General features: G+C 39.7%; 1 protein-coding gene across 1 annotated transcript in view; it reads right to left on the bottom strand.

Annotated features, from left to right (window-relative positions):
* The window catches only part of sppl3 (signal peptide peptidase 3), a 200,732-nt gene that overhangs the window by 68,666 nt on the left and 115,387 nt on the right, over positions 1-16,679 (bottom strand). The window contains exons 4-5 of the mRNA XM_043715932.1: positions 9,285-9,404; positions 4,144-4,222 (exon numbers count right to left, since the gene is read on the bottom strand). Of these exons, the coding sequence (XP_043571867.1) occupies positions 4,144-4,222; positions 9,285-9,404 (199 nt within the window). The remainder of the gene's footprint in view (positions 1-4,143; positions 4,223-9,284; positions 9,405-16,679) is intronic.

Here is a 16,679-nt window from a genome sequence, read left to right as displayed (position 1 = left end):
ACCTTAAGGAAGCAACCCATCAGGTCTAGGGGGCTTCTCAGCCCCACGAGTTTCCCGAGTAGTTTTTCTCCAGTGACAGCTCACATATTTATTTCATGTTGTACACTCCACCCACTTAATATATTTGAAATGCTACTAATGCCGACTACTGTGAAAGATGAGTGAAGTTGTTATTCAACTCTTATACCGCTTCCAGACTGCCCATTATCGTTTACACAGCTTCATCCTATAAGGCACTTATGTTTACTATTGTGTCTCTCTTGCTTTTAATCTTTAAAGCAGCTCATATTGTCTGTTTTTATGTTACTTGCTAGGTTGCCCTCTGTCCCTTTTTTCCTCCATTATTTTTTCTCCATCTTCTATTGACATTTTTAAAAACTTGCCCAAATCTTTGGTTTTACCATTGATTTTTGTCATATTGTATATTTATTCATTCAATTTAATACTATCCATAATTAATCTGGTTAACCCTGGTAAGTTTATGCCTTCTTCTTCACTGGGATATTTGCTGATTGTAATTAACTAATTTCTCAATATCTGAGATTGTTCATCAACTGTCCTTCCTAATGATCTCTCTCTTTCAGTCCACTTCGGCCAACTCTGTTACCAAATTATCTTCAACAATATTTAATAATAGGAAATCTGAAATAAAAACAAAATGCTGGAAATGGTCACTACATTTGGCAGCAGCTGTGGGGAAATGGTAGTTGCACTCTTCATTTATACTGCCAGGCCTGCTGAGTATTTCCAGTATGTACTTGGTTATTACTTTAGGCTGGACGACTTCTGGCAGTGAGCAATTATGTTTAAAATACTTTGTGAGATTCCATGAGACTTGCTGGGGTTTTGGGAACTGTGCTCCATGATTACATCAGCTTATAATTATACCCATACTTTTACTGCAGCTTCACAGGCCAAATTCTATTTTTATTACATGAAGTTAAGAATTTATCTTAACTGGTGTTTAATTAGTGGACAGAGACAGAAGGCTTAATGATTGCCCATTGTGTATGAAAACCACTAATCACTGACCTAATCACTAATTTAAGAACAAAAGCAGTCTTATAAGTTAATACAATACAAATAATTATGACATTATGCTTCAGAATTTCACCTGGCATATTACGGTAATAAAATTTACCATTGCGGTGCTCTGAGGCATTAAATTCACTCCTCAAAGCAAAGTCTATAATTTCATCTATCAATTTTCTCTCTCATGTACCTCATTACACTCTCCCTCACCAGCTGAGTTTCTCTCCTTCCAATGACGTATTTTTCTCCCAGATTCCATATTCTTTTCAGCATTCTTATTTAGGTTTTTATTGCTCCTCCACTCATGCTGCACTTCACTCAACCTCATTTTCGGCAGTATCTACACTGCTGCATTAGGCAGACAAAGGCACTCTGGAGGGAGGGTGAAGCAGCCAAACAGTTGTGGACTCAGAAGAGGTGAAAATCAACAGCCGAAGTTATGCACACAGACTGGCGGAGATTCTTCATCACCAAAGCACTGTCTGGTCACAAAGGTTTGCAATTTTTGTTTAGATGAGGAAACAGGATTTAATAATAAAAACATAATACTTTGGGCCTTGAATTTGCTCTCTTGAAGTCTCTTATGAATATAGAGCTACCATGCCCACAAATACACTTCCCCATTGTGAAGCCAAATAGAACACAGTAAACTATGCAATACATCCACAAATACAAATGCATTTCTATGCCAATATGGCACAAACTACTTTTTTCTTTTTAAAGCAACTCTGATCATGCACCAAAATTACTTAAAGAAATAATTTTTTTTAAAATTAAGGAATGGTTGTCCAAAAGCCTTTCTAGCAATTTATGATTTAGGCACACAAATATTATTTTTAAAAAGTGTAATGATACTGTGCCTTTTGCAACTCCAGGACACTCCAAAATTCTCATCCAACCACAGACAAGTATAGTAAACAATTTCTTTACAGCAACTATGAACAAAAAGGAGAGAGAAATAAATAGGAGAAAGTGAGGTCTGCAGATGCTGGAGATCAAAGTTGAAACTTTATTGCTGGAACAGCACAGCAGGTCAGGCAGCATCCAGGGAACAGGAGATTCGACGTTTCGGGCACAGGCCCTTCTTCAGGAATGCCTTCCTGAAGAAGGGCCTGTGCCCGAAACGTCGAATCTCCTGTTCCCTGGAGAGAAATAAATAGTCGAGGGCATGAGGGAAGATGATCTCATTTTCTATATTTACTTTATACAGATCACATATCCCAACCAAACGTGAACGAGTTATTTACAAACTAGGAGAAATGAAACCGTATTGTTTAGTATCAGCCCTTCCCATAGTAGCAGCATTCCCAGTTTGTTCAAAAGGCTGTGGGTTTACAAAGCTTTATGCCATAAATTAGCCTGATATTTCAGTGCAGTAAAGCTGCCATCTTTCACTTAAGATTTTGAGAGGGTAAATGAGACTCTTGATTTAAGTGCAGATAAAATATTCCATGCATTATTTGATTTACAGCAGGATGACTCTCTCCAGTTCACCGGTCAAACAACATTCCTCAACAAACACCAAAAGCCACTTATGTTATTGCTACTTAAAGGCATTTCTTGTGTTCAAATTAGCTGCCATTTTTAAAAATTAAAACATTTTAATAAATTTTCCATAGTGGCTAGGAAATATTTTGAGATGAGGTTGTGAAAGTTACTGAATAAATACAATTTCTATTTTTCTTGCTTTATTTATTTACCAGTAAATAAAGGTTTTGTGGAATGGCCAAAAGATTAATAAAGGCTTTAAATTAAGAGAAACAATCCTATGAAAATGTAGCTAACTGTGCAAGGGTGAAGTAGCAGGTTATGAGGATGTGAGGAGCAGCTTTGGAAGGCAAGAGGGTGGGGAGAGAGAGGACACTGTGGGAGGAAGCGCAACACACACACACACACACACACAGTCAAGATACTTTCTCATCAACATGTTCAGAGATGTTACATCTCTGGAACAGCTGTGACTTGAGCTTCTGGCCCAGAGGGATACTACCATTGCACCACAAGAGCCCTGACAAAGTGAATTGAGACTTCTGCAAATCCATTCCACAATGTTTGTAATGGAGCTAGACCTAGGGCCTTCATCATTCTTAAATTAATGTCCCCTTTTGTCCACAGTGCTGAGCGACCTCAAAGAAAAGACATTCTAGAACTTCACTAGCTCCATCTATACCCAGCAATGATCTTACTAAATATTAAATAAGTACCTGCATCTGTATATTTAACAATCCATCTTGCTGTGCATCACAGCTTTACAAACTGCAGGGGACAAAAGTCAAATATGAAAAACATGGAGGCATTGGAGACAGAGATTTTTTAGGAATCCAACACTGAGAACATTGTTAAGACAATATTCAAACTGGCGGCTTTATAATAGGTTTTAGGGATTTGATAGGATAGATGTGTGGAAGATGCACCAACCTGGGGAGAGATATATAAAATTAAACCAGTATTTCCAAATTCAAGCAAAACATTTCAACCTGAACAATAGCAAGAACCATGCTGTCGAAGCCTTGAATTAATCAGGGCTGAATCACAATAATGCCAAAACTCAAAGAGAACAACAATTTACACTGCATGAATTTGAGTTCATGCAATCCACACTAATCTTTATCCCTGTTTACACAACAGGAGCATATTTGATCTTTTTTATACTGTTGTATACAGGATTGCTGTGTGCAAACTGGCTACCACGTTTCCTAAATTAAAACAGCGGTCACAATTCAAAAGTTCACCATTGGCTGATGTTTTATGACAGAGAGGTTGTAAAAGGTGCTACACAAATGCAGAAGTTCTCATCTTTATTGACTCACTGGTAATTAAAGATTCTGTAGAGTTGCTGAGTGCAAATTTGTCAATTTTAAATTAACTCCAGCGCTGGGATCTTTGATAAGTTCACACAACTAACCATTCAGAAAATAAGCAGATTTAAACAGTACACATGAAATATACCTTTGCAGTAAACTATAAATGCTACTTAAGGCAAGCAAGCAGAAGACTTAATTCTTTCCTTATGGAGAAAAAGGCAAAATAATCAATGAGAGTCAACAAAATAAAAAGCACAACCATTCTCAAAATTCACTGTGAATATAGCACATTGAATTCTAAACTTACTTGTTCTGAGGTGAACAGGGTCTTGTTAAATACTGGCACATTGGAAGCAGCAGAAAGGCAAATGCTATTGTTGCAAGAACTGAAAGAAAAAAAATCTGGTGAGTTCCAGCTAGCATCTCATCTACAGAGAAGGGGTAAAAGTACAAACACAAGAGACCAAACACTTAATTAGTTCAGTTAGCATACTTAATTTATTACAGAATGGCCTTCATTCAAAAGGATTATCTACAGAGTTATAATGTTGATGACAAAAGCAAATATTACTTGAGTTGAAATGGAAAGCTGATACCTATATTTTCTTATATCTATAAAGGAATCTTCTACAAAAGAAAGTGGATTGCTATTGGAATTAGTCATATCCATGCTGTGGTTTCCATATTCACTTGTAGAAAATGCCTTAGCACATGACAAGAAAAATTATCTGCCTCCTGAGGTGAAGAACCATTTTTAAACAAGTTAATGTTTTAATAATTCCAACACACAAAAAAAATAGTATTTCTGTCCGTTTGTGGAATCCGGATTGTGCTGGCTAGGCAGGTACTTATTGCACGCGAAGTGGCAGTGAGCAGCCTTCTTGATCCATTGTCGTCCTTGGGCGTACATACCTCTGCAAAGCTATTAGGGAGGGAATTCAAGGTTTTGACCCAATAATTGTAAAGGAACACTGATCCAATTCCAAGTCAGATGGTACACGATCTGGAGGAGAGCTTCAACGTGGTGGTGCTCCCATGCTTTACGTTGTTTGTCCTTCCTTTGAAAGATGCTAGCAAAGAGGCCTGGTGAGTTGCTTTTGTGTATGTTGCAGGTGATGCACAATGCTGTCACTGTGTGAATGTGGAGGTGAAACGGATGCTAAAAAAAGCACGATGGTTTGTCCTGGATGATGTCAACTTCTTGTTGGAGCTGCACCAATCCAGGCAAGTGAACAGTACATCATTACAGGTGATGAGTGCACTGTCAATGGCGGATGGGGATCAAGAAGTCAAGAGTTACATGGTGCAGAATTCCTAGCCTGGCTTCTGATCTTCTTTTATAGCCACAGTAGCTTTATGGATTGTCCAGTTCAGTTTCTAGTCAATAGTGATCTCCAGACGTTGACAATGGAGGATTCAATGTTGGTAAGCCATTGATCCTCAATGGGAGGTGGTCAGATTCTCTCTTTATTAGATGGTCATTACCTGAAGTTTGTGTGGTGAGAATGTTACTGCTATCAGCTCAAGCCTGGACGCTATGCAGTTTTCTTGCATTTGGACATGGCTGCTTCAGTTCTCAGAGTGGCGAACAATGCTGAATACAGCACAAATATCAGCAAACTTCATAACCTGACTTTATGATGGAGGAAGGTCATTGATGAATTAGCTGAAGATGGCTGGCGCAACATGTAGCAATTCAGTTTTTATCATTCATCCACTACTTCCCCATAAGCCTTGCAAATATTTTTCCCTTAAATATTTAACTAATTCCTTTTAGAAAATCAAGATCAAATCAACTCCTGCATTGATATCATACTGGCACCATCTTGTGTGTTCAGTATGGTTCTTCTGATACCCACTGACTCCCAATTTTGCTAGGGCTACATACATAGTCAAATGCTGCCTTGATGTCGCTTCACTTCTGGAGTTCAATGTTTCAACCAATGTTTTCTCAATGTTTCAACCAAAAGCTGTTATGAGGTCAGGACTTGAGCATTGGATCCTTGTGGAACCCAAATTGCAAAATGACCAACAATCAAAAAATGGAAAGACAGAGGATTGAGAAAATTTAAAACGCAATTTAAAAGTGTCCAAAAATAAGGAGTAGAAAATAAATGTTATGCTGGCCTTCAAAATGAGAGGATATGAGCAGTGATATCTTGATGCAATTACATAAGGCCTTTTTGAGACATCTGGAACATGTGCAGTTTTGGTTTCCTTATCCAAAGATGTCCCTGCTACAGTGGGAGTGCAGCAAAGTTTACCAGACTAACTCCTGGGGTGGCAGGTCTGACATACAAGGAGAGGTTGAATTGGTTACAGAGGAGTGAGGGGTTGAACTCAAAGAAACCTATAAAATTCTAGCAAGAATAGATTAGATTCCCTACAGTATGGAAACAGGCACTTTGGCCCAACAAGTCCACACTGATCCTCCAAAGAGTAACCCACCCAGACCTATTCCTCTTCCCCATGTTTACCTCTGACTAATACACCTAACACGATGGGCAATTTAATGTGGCCAATTCACCTGCACATCTTTGGATTGTGGGAGGAAACCAGAGCACCCAGAAGAAATCTACACAGACATGTTTACCTCTGACTAATACACCTAACACGATGGGCAATTTAATGTGGCCAATTCACCTGCACATCTTTGGATTGTGGGAGGAAACTAGAGCACCCAGAAGAAATCTACGCAGACACGGGGAGAATGTGCAAATGCCACAGAGACAGTCGCCTGAGGTTGGAATCAAACCTGGGTCCCTGGCACAGTGAGGCGCAGTGCTAACCACTGAGCCACTGTGCTGCCCTTACGAATGAAGGATGCTTTCAATGGTAGGGAAATCACAGACTAAGAATACAGGATAAACCTGTTGGACTGAAAAGAAGAGAAATTTCTTCACACAGAAAGCAGGCGCAACCAAAATTATGATTTCAAGATGAATCGGATGTACCAGTTAGTGTGAAAGGGATCAATGGATATGGGGAAAAGCAGGAATAGGCTATTGATCATAAGTGATGAAGCACACTTGAGATGCTGAATGACCTGCTCTTATTTTCTATGTTTCTATGAGTTCCAAAGGGATCAGTGCAGGAGCTACAATTACTACAATATATATTAATGACTTGGTATGAGGGAAAGTGGATCTACTATCACCAAGTTGGTGGATGACAAATGCAGGAAGGCAAGCAGTGAGGATGACAAAGGAATATAGACAGGTTACCTAAATTGGCAAAAACTTGGTAGATGCAACGCAATGTGGAAAAGTGCAAGGCTATTAAAATCTGGCAGAAAGCTGCAGCATTGGAGATTTGGAGGTCCTTGTGCACGAACCACAGAAAGCTGGTACAAGTCAGTTCTTCTATAACACGATAGTTGCATTCTTGTGTAACCCCATGTTATAGAAAAATCATGCTTTAGAAACAGCACCTTAAAAGTGTTGGTGCTGTAATTGCGTTACAATCAACACGTCTTAAAAGTTTGTGCGCTGCAGAAACAGTGCCCCCAATTTGTCAATCATGTTACAGTGAATCTGTATTGACAAAATGCATTTATAACAGAATGACCTGTATGCAAGGGACGGCAAATGAAATGTTGACCTTTATTTCAAAGGGAACGGAGTATATTAAAAAAAGGGCAAGCCTTGCTAAAACAATACAAGGCACTTGCTAGACCACAGCTGAAATGCAGTGAACAGCCTTGATCCCCTTATCGAAAGAAAGATATACTGACATTGGAGGCAACCCTGAAGAAGTTCACCAGGTTGATGCTGGGTATGGAAGGACTTTTTCTTTAAACAAAGTTTGAGTAGGCTGGTCCTGCACTCATTGATGCTGAGTTTGTTTTTCTTTGTGGGAGTGTCTAGGACCAGAGGTAAGAGGGTGCCCAGTTAGGAGAGAGAGGAGAAATAAACTTCATGCAGAAGGTAGTGAATTCCTTACTGCAGGAGGCCATTGATAGTGATACTGGTCATTAAGAAACATTCAAAGTGGAGACTGATATCTAATCAAAAAGGGATTCAAAGGTTACACTCAAAAAGGCACGAAAGTGGAGTGAGGATTCTCAGGTGAGTCCTAATCTTATTGAATGGAGCAGACCTAACTGAACCAAAATGGTCTCCTTCTGCACTTCTGTCTTAATATCTTATGAACAGGTTATTGCTGCCTAAGTCCTACTTCATAACATTGTCAACAATCTCTTCCAACACTCTATTAATGATGACAGACAGTAAACTGACAGGGCAGTAATTGGCCAGGTTGCATTTGTCCTGCTTTTTCAGCACAGGACACAACTGGGCAATTTTTGCATTGTTGGGTAGGTGTCAGTGTTATAGCTGTACTGAAACAGCTTAACTAGTGGTGTGTCAAATTCTGGAGCACAAGTCTTCATTAATGATGTCGGAGTGTTGTTGGGGCCCATAGATGTTACAACATCCAGTGTCTTCAGCTGTTTCAACGTTAGATGGAGTAATTCAGTTTGCCTGAACACTAACATCTGAGAAATTAGGAACCTTAGCAGGAGGCTAAGGAGCAGAGGTGGAGTGGATCTACACTCGACTCTTCTGGTTCAGGATGGGTGCAAATGTTTCATCCTGGTCTTTTGCAGAGATGTGCTAGGCTCCCTGATCAGCAAGGGAATATTTGTGGAGCCTTTATTCCTTCCTTAGTAGTTTAACTGTTCACCAACATTCACAATTGAATGTGACAGGAGCTTAGGTCAGATCTGTTGGTACTAAGTCCATTTAGCCTTGTACATCGCATGCTGCTTGCACTGTTTCCATGCAAATAGTACTATGTTGTAGGTTCATCAGCATGATACCTCATTCTTAGGTACACCTTTGCTGCTTTTAGTATACCTTTTTGCACTCTGCATTGAACAATGGTTGGCTTCTCCAAGCTGGATGGTAATGATAGAGTGGGGGTATGCCTAGCCATTAGGGTACATTCAATATAATTCTGATGGTCTACAGTGTTTCATATATATCCAGCTATGACTTGCTAGAAGTGTTTGAAATCTCTGTTAGTAATGCTCTTCGGATGGTCAGTGCAGACCTGATGGATCGAATGGCTTCTTTCTGCACTGTAGAAATTCTAATGACAAGTCATCGCTGTCCTCCTTTATCACTTTTCTTGAAAACCATCTTTTTGGCCAAGCTGTTGGCCATCTCCCCAATTACTTATTCCTTTGAGTTAACATCTAACCTTTCTTTTAAAAAGTTTTTTCTTTTTTATACAATTTTTGAAGGCTATAAATAGAGAAGTTATTTCGTGAATTAATTACACTCAAATCTCTAATACTGGCCACAAGTGGTTTTACCAGAATCCAATATTTTCTGTAGTTAGTTAGGATGTTTAACACCACGTGACTTGCCAAATGTTGTTCAGTTAATAAATATGAAAAACGCTTTAACAATATTCACATTCCTCAAACACTATTCTGAATCATACCTGCAGTGCATATTGTAAAGACTACTTGAACAGAATCGAAGAAGAAGAACATCACTAGGAGAGATACTGATGCCCCTACTGGAAGGAACAAGGCTTGTGTAGAATCTATGGTCTGGATACCTAGAAAATAAATTAATCATAGTTCGTTAAAAGTTTGCAATAAACTTACTTTGACAAATTACACTACATTCATGGTGGTTCATGAGTACAAGATCAATGCCAAAAAGTAATTCCAACACACGCATCTGAAGCTCAGGCAACCTCTATAGTATTTTTGATGAAATTATTTTTTACTGCTTTACTTTACAGAGAAGGGTGGTTATTAAGAGGGGAAAGTGACTGCAGAATGAGGCAAGTAGGGGGATTGAGAAGATACAAGCAGAGATTCAAGATTTTTGCAGTCTATACGGACGACAGGAGGGGCTGTAGAGAGAATAAGCACACTGACTGTGCACTATGACACTATGACTATTCAAGTAGGGATTGTTAACAGGAATGCAGTAGTCTGATACAGTATCCTGATTCCTGAAGAAGGGCTTATGCCCGAAACATTGATTCTCCTGCTCCTTGGATGCTGCCTGAGCTGCTGCGCTTTTCCAGCAACACATTTTTCAATTCTGATACAGTATTATCAAGGGGATAAACACAGTTCTCGGTGGTCCAGAGTATCAATGTCATCTGCCGGTTTGGGACAACTACTCTGGAGAGAATCATGCAGGAGGAGAAGCAAGGATCCAGATTTTGTGGTACATCTGGATACCAATGACACAGACAAGTCCAGGAAAGGTGTTATATTTAGGGATTATGAGCAGTTAGGGGCAAAATTAAAAGGCTTAACCTCAAAGGGAGATCTCTGGATTACTTGAGCCACAGAAAAATTGACACTGGATAAATAAATGTCTGCGTGGCAGAAGGATTGGAGTAGCAGAAGTGAGTTTTAATTCATGAGACACTAGCAGCAGAGATGGGGAAGTCAGAGCTGTACTATTTAAACAGTTTTCACCTTAACCATGCTGGACCAGTGTTCCAATGAGTTGTACAACTAAAGGCTACAGAGAGCGAAGGGAACAGATTATCTGACAGTTGATGTGGTAAATAAAAGGTGGGGGGTGGGGGATAGGAAAAACAATGTAACAATTTTACTCATCTTAACCAGAGTGGTTAAGGAAGTGCGTGTGCAAACTTAGCACATGAGCAGATAAGGTCAGAAATGGCAAAAGGATAAAAAGACAATTATAAGGTTCTATATCTAAACGTTTGTAGTATTCATAAATAAAAAGGATGAATTGTTAACAAAACATATACGACCTGACTGCTATCACAGAGATATGGCAGCAGGGTGACTGAGGTTATGACCCAAATATTTAAGATTTTGACATTTTGAAAAGATAGGAAGCTAAAAGGTGGTAGGGGTAGCACTATTAATTAGCTTGAAAAGGACAAGATGTAAAATGAGTTTGGGTAGAAAGGTCACTTGGGGGAATATGCTATAGACTCCCTGACGTAGTTACACTCAGGACAAAGTTCACAGGAAGAGTCAGATGTAGGATATAGGAAGTTACCTCAATAATTATGTGTGACTTTAATCTGATTGGTAAAAGTAACTAGAAAATAAGATGACATGTTGTATTCAAGATTTGAAACTAGATAGTCCTGGTGTATGGGATTAAACTCATCATAAAGAACCCTCTTGGTAGCATCAAAACATGACAGAATTTTACATTTTGTTTGAAGAGTACAAGTGTGGGTCTCAGACTAGATTCTTAAACTCAAATAAAAGGTAATTATAAATATGTAAAGACAGAGCTAGCTAGTAAACTCAAACTAGGTTAAAAAGGTAGAATAGATGCAGGAGGAGATATCCAATAACAAAAACATTATCCCATTGAGAAAGAAAGAATTTCTCAAGGATGCATTATCCACAGTTAAGCAAGCAAGCTAAGGTTGTATTAAATTGAAAGACACTGTACACACCTGCAAAGTTAAAAATCACAACTCCAGGTTATAGTCCAACAGGTTTATTTGGAAGTACTAACTTTCAGAGTTACCTGATGAAGCAGCAGTACTTTGAAAGTTAGCACTTCCAAATAAACCTGTTGGATTTTTACCTAGTGTTGAGTGATTTTTTAAACTTTGTCCACCCCAGCACCTCCACATCAAATCTGCAAAGATTTGTCATTTTTAAAGAAAGTTGAAGAAAGCAAGGGCTGAAAGGTGGCTAGCTAATAACGTAACAACTGACCGTTTTAAACAAATTAGGGAAATAGGAAAAGAACGAAAACTAGTCCTGGACCCTTACTTAGCAATATTGTTGGATCCACAGAAGATGTCTGATAAGGTGCCACAAAGATTGATACACGAGAAAAGCCAAATGACAATTGTTTCCAGCAACGTTTGCCAAAACCAAGGACAAAATTACATGATACCAGGTTGCAGTGCAACAGGTTTATTTGAAATTATAAGCTATTGCCGTATAGCCCATTCATCAGGTGAAGTGAGAGGGAAGTGCACAGAACACAGAATTTATGGGCAGGGAGACCAGAAGATCATACAAATGGTGTGAGTGAAGTGACGATAAGTCTCTGCAGGTGACCAAGGATGTTAGGTGGTGTGAGTAAAGTGTCCAAAGCTAAATAACCACCAAAGGGATGACCGATAATCCAATTAAATAAGGCAGAGAGATAATTAAAACAAAACAAAAACAAAGTAGTGCTGGAGTTAAACCAAATGACCGAAATAACATGGAATACAAACAGGTCTGGCAGCATCTGTGAAGAAAAGCTAGAGGAAGGGTCACCACACCTGAAAGGTTAACTCTGATTTTTCTTTATAGATGTTGCCAGACCTATTGGGCTCCCCCAACAACCCCTACCATAGCTCCTGATTTACAGCATCCGCTGTTCTTTCAGTTTTTCTTTGACTGGAATATAACAACTTTTTTTGGGGGAGATGGGAGCTCAGCAGGTCTGGTGGCATCTGTGAAGATAAATCAGAGTTAATGCTTCGGATCTGCTGCCCTTTTCTCTGGTTTTTCTTCACAGATACTGCCAGACTTGCTGAGCTTTTCCCGCAGCTTCTGTTTTCATTCCACATTATTCCAGTCATTTGATTTGTCTCCAGCATCACCTTATTTTTAATTTTTTGTAATTATCTCTCTGCCTCATTTAATTGGATTATAGATTATCCATTTGGTCATTATTTAGCTTTTGACACTTTACTCACACCATCTAACATCTGTGGTCACCTGCAGAGACATATTATTCAACACACCACTCGTATGGTCCTTTGATCTCTCTGCCCAAACATTGTGTTCCGTGTGCTTCCCTCTCACCTCACCCGATGAAGGAGGAGTGCTCTTGTGTTGGGGTCACACACACTTGTGTTGGGGTCACACACACAAAAGAAGTTGCATCAAGACACTATTCAAAAGGGTCACAAAACACTGCAGTACACCAGAACTGCAAAAAGAGGAAGAAGAACACCTATACAATATATTAGCCAAAAACGGATATCCCCACAATTTCATCAACAGATGCCTAAGGGAAAGACAACGGAATGAGGACATGCCGCAACCCAAAGGACTAGCCACGCTACCATACATAAAGAGCATTTCCGAACTGACAGCCAGACTACTGCGACCAGTAGGACTAAAAACAGCACACAAACCAACAGCCACTCTCGGACAACAACTCACCAGGACGAAGGACCCGATATCCAGCATGAGCAAAACCAATGTAGTGTACAAACTCCCATGCAACGACTGCACAAAACACTACATAGGACAAACAGGAAGACAGCTAATGATCTGCATCCATGAACACCAACTAGCCACAAAACGACACGACCAGCTATCCTTAGTAGCCACACACTCAGATGACAAGCAACATGAGTTCGACTGGGACAACACTACTTTATCGGACAAGTCAAACAGAGAACAGCCAAGGAATTCCTAGAGGCATTGCACTCATCCATTGATTCAATCAACAAGCACATCGATCTGGACCCAATATACCGGCCACTGCAGCGTACAGCTGGAACTGACAACCGGAAGCGGCAGATACAAATCACTATAAATGCCAGAGGAAAGATCACAGAAGCGCTTCACAGGAGGCTCCCAAGCACTGAGGATGTCACCTAGACAGGGGACGAAACGTCTGCAACACAAATTCCCAGCTCAGCGAACAGAACCACAACAATAATTGTCAATCATTGGAATTGGAAGGCTGTGAGCATTAAAGGAATTGTTCCTCAGCATGATTCATCTTTACAGCATGATGAGACACTTATTCAATTGAATCAAAATTCCAGAAATCTCATAATTGGGTTAATTTGAGAATTAAAATTTATGCATTAACTACAGAAGGGACTGTTAAGATGCAATCTTATCAGCAGCCCAAGAATTCGACAATGGCCAAATAAACATGTAGGCCGAGCAGGAAGACTTATTTTCAAAACAATTTTCTCAACCTGAAAATGTATAATTCCATTTGGAAGTTTACTTTTTCAGTTGTTTCCAACCCACTCGCAAATACATGTGTCTTCCTACAGGAAGCTAAACCTATTTAAAGCAAACGATATAATGCAGAATAAATTCTTACAACCATGTGACCACATCACAAAACTTCGCTTTTCACAAAAATTGAGACTGCTAACTTCCGTGAGTGTTTGCTGTGGTGGAAGATACAGCTTTATCTCATGACAGGCAAAATTTGAACAAAACTTGAAAACAAAAATTAAGGGTTTATCGAGTCATCTTACATCAGAATTGCATAAAATGTCTGCACTCACAGCTGAGTTTCACACAAATTCAACATTGTAAGTGATACACCAATATCAAAACTTCCAGGCTGATATATTTTTAATCCAAGTAGATATTCTGAATTGATTCCAAGACAAAACATAACTGAGTGCAGTACTTACAGTGTGGAAACAGGCCCCTCGGCCCAACTGACCCGCCGAAGCGCAACCCACTCAGACCCATTCCCTTATGTTTATCCCTTCAACTAACACTACGGGCAATTTAGCTTGGCCAATTCACCTAACCTGCACATTTTTGGATTGTGGGAGGAAACCGGAGCACCTGGAGGAAACCCACGCAGACACGGGGAGAATGTGCAAACTTCACACAGTCAGTCGCCTGAGGCGGGAATTGAACCAGAGTCTCTGGCGTTGTGAAGCAGCAGTGCTAACCACTGTACCACCGTTCCACCCTATCTCATATATAATCTCATAGTATGTGGTAACTGCACACTTCAATTTCAATACAATACTATCTTCCCCGTGATCTCTCTTGCTTTCAGATTCTTAAAGTTCGAGCAGTTTAAACTATTCCTAATCTCAATATGTAACCAAGCACTTTCTATTCAGCTTCTTGGAATTTCAAGTCATCCCTAAGCAGTCTTCAGTCAAAAATAGACTTATCAAGCAATGTCACTTTGCAAAAATCTCAACTTCAGTAAACCCATAAAACAGGTCAGGTTTAATCCAGTCCACCTGTGGAATGACAGTTGTCTAAATAGATATTGCAACATTTTTCTGGAATATTTAAAGATACTGTATGTACCAAGTGGAACTGCACTTGGGAGACATTGGAATTCCATGTAACTGCAAGTTAAGAAACTGGAAACATAGCAACAGGAAGTTGGAGGAGAGAAATTATAGCAGAAAAGAAAAGACAGGATTGGAGGATTGTGACGTTTTGAGGCAGGGAGACAAATGGATGGCACAGGAAGTGGGGAACAGCACAATAAGTATGGAATGAGGAAACAATTGGCAAGGATAAGGATTACATAGAAGAGTCGGGATGCAGATTACATAAAAGGGATGAACGGAATGAATACGGAATAAAAGGGACAGCATAGGAAGATTGGAACTACAGAGAGTGGGGATTATCAAAGTACTGTTGCAATAGCTAGCCAGCGTTGTAGTCACCTCAAATCAGCTACCGCAAATAGAAAGTAGACAGGCAGGAGGCTAGAAGAACACAGCAAGCCAGGCAGCATCAGAAAGTGGAGAAGTCAATGTTCCAGTATAACCCTTCTTCAGGAATGGAGGTGGGGGTAGAGGGGGCTGCAGATAAAGAGAGTGGGGGTGGGGGAAGAGAAAGAGAAGGGTTGGGTGGGAAGAGGGCCCATCATTTACCTTACCTCACCATCCCACCCCTTCCCCACCCAAACCTGCTTCCCACCCACCCTTTATCTGCAGCGCCCACTACCCCCACCCCCATTCCTGAAGAAGGGTTATATCAGAAATGTTGACTTCTCTCCCTTCTAATGCTGCCTGGCTTGTTGTTTCTTCCAGCCTCCTGCTGGTCTACTTTGGATTTCAGCACCTGCAGTTTTTTTTTGTTTCTAACAGCAGTTAGAAAGACACACTTTGCTTTGTTGCTTTTTGCTATTGAAACCTGGATAAATCCACATCACTCGCTCGTATATACAGACAGTCCCAGGTTTCACAGTCGATTTGTACACAAGTTAGAATATAGTGAATATAAAATATAAAATAGCCACGTGCAAGTACAGGAAATATCGGCATGTTGGATCTTTAAACTTACACCCCTGTGTGAGATCAGGTTCAGAATTATGAACATTTCTAAGTTGAACTTTTAAAAGTCAGGGACCTCTGTCAAAGCTTCCTAAAAGCTGGGAGGACTCCTTATCAAGTCAAGCACGCTAGTTGCATGGGTGTCAGAAATATTTTAAGCCAATAAACGTCAAGCCTCAACAGTGCACCTGTGATTTTCCAAGTTACAATCTGTTCTGCAATTGACTGTTGACCACTTTTTACTTTATTTTCGTCCAGGACTTCCCCTTAAATAAAACTGAAGAATTTCCACAAAGCCAACTTTAGTGCCACAACCAAGTTGCAACTGTGGGTTTTAATTCTCCCCAACAGATCCTGACATATGCGCTTGCGAAGACATTGAGTGAAGTGTTACAGTCATTTAATCTTAAACAGAAGGTGAGAAAACCCGCAGGGGGAAAAAAAAACTGAACTGGTTTCTAGCCCATCATGAAAAAATATTTAACTAATGAAACCTTTGGAGACTAATGTTTAAAGCTGTTCAATTTAAATGTGAAACAAAGATAGAACAAGTCTAAGTGTTGAGAAGTTGGATTTTAGGAAGAATGCCCTGAAAGAATTAAATGCTGTGTGAAGGAATTAAATGTTAGAATTGCTTGAAGGACAAGAAGGATAGTTTATCTCCAAAACAAACAGAACAATTCCCAAGTCAACTTTAACAACATAAATTCTCCCAAATTCAGACAAAAAAAGTAAATAGAAAAAGAAGGCATTAAATGAAGAGGGTAGAGATGTTAGAAGAGATTGAGACACAAAGGGGTTCAGGGAATACATTTCCACAGGGAGTAGCCACACAGAAGGTGCACCCACCAA

The sequence above is a fragment of the Chiloscyllium plagiosum genome, chromosome 25, assembly GCF_004010195.1.
Source record: "Chiloscyllium plagiosum isolate BGI_BamShark_2017 chromosome 25, ASM401019v2, whole genome shotgun sequence".
Classification (NCBI taxonomy): domain Eukaryota; kingdom Metazoa; phylum Chordata; class Chondrichthyes; order Orectolobiformes; family Hemiscylliidae; genus Chiloscyllium; species Chiloscyllium plagiosum.
Note: the sequence above shows the minus strand (reverse complement) of the source record. Positions and strands in the feature narration are given on the sequence as shown.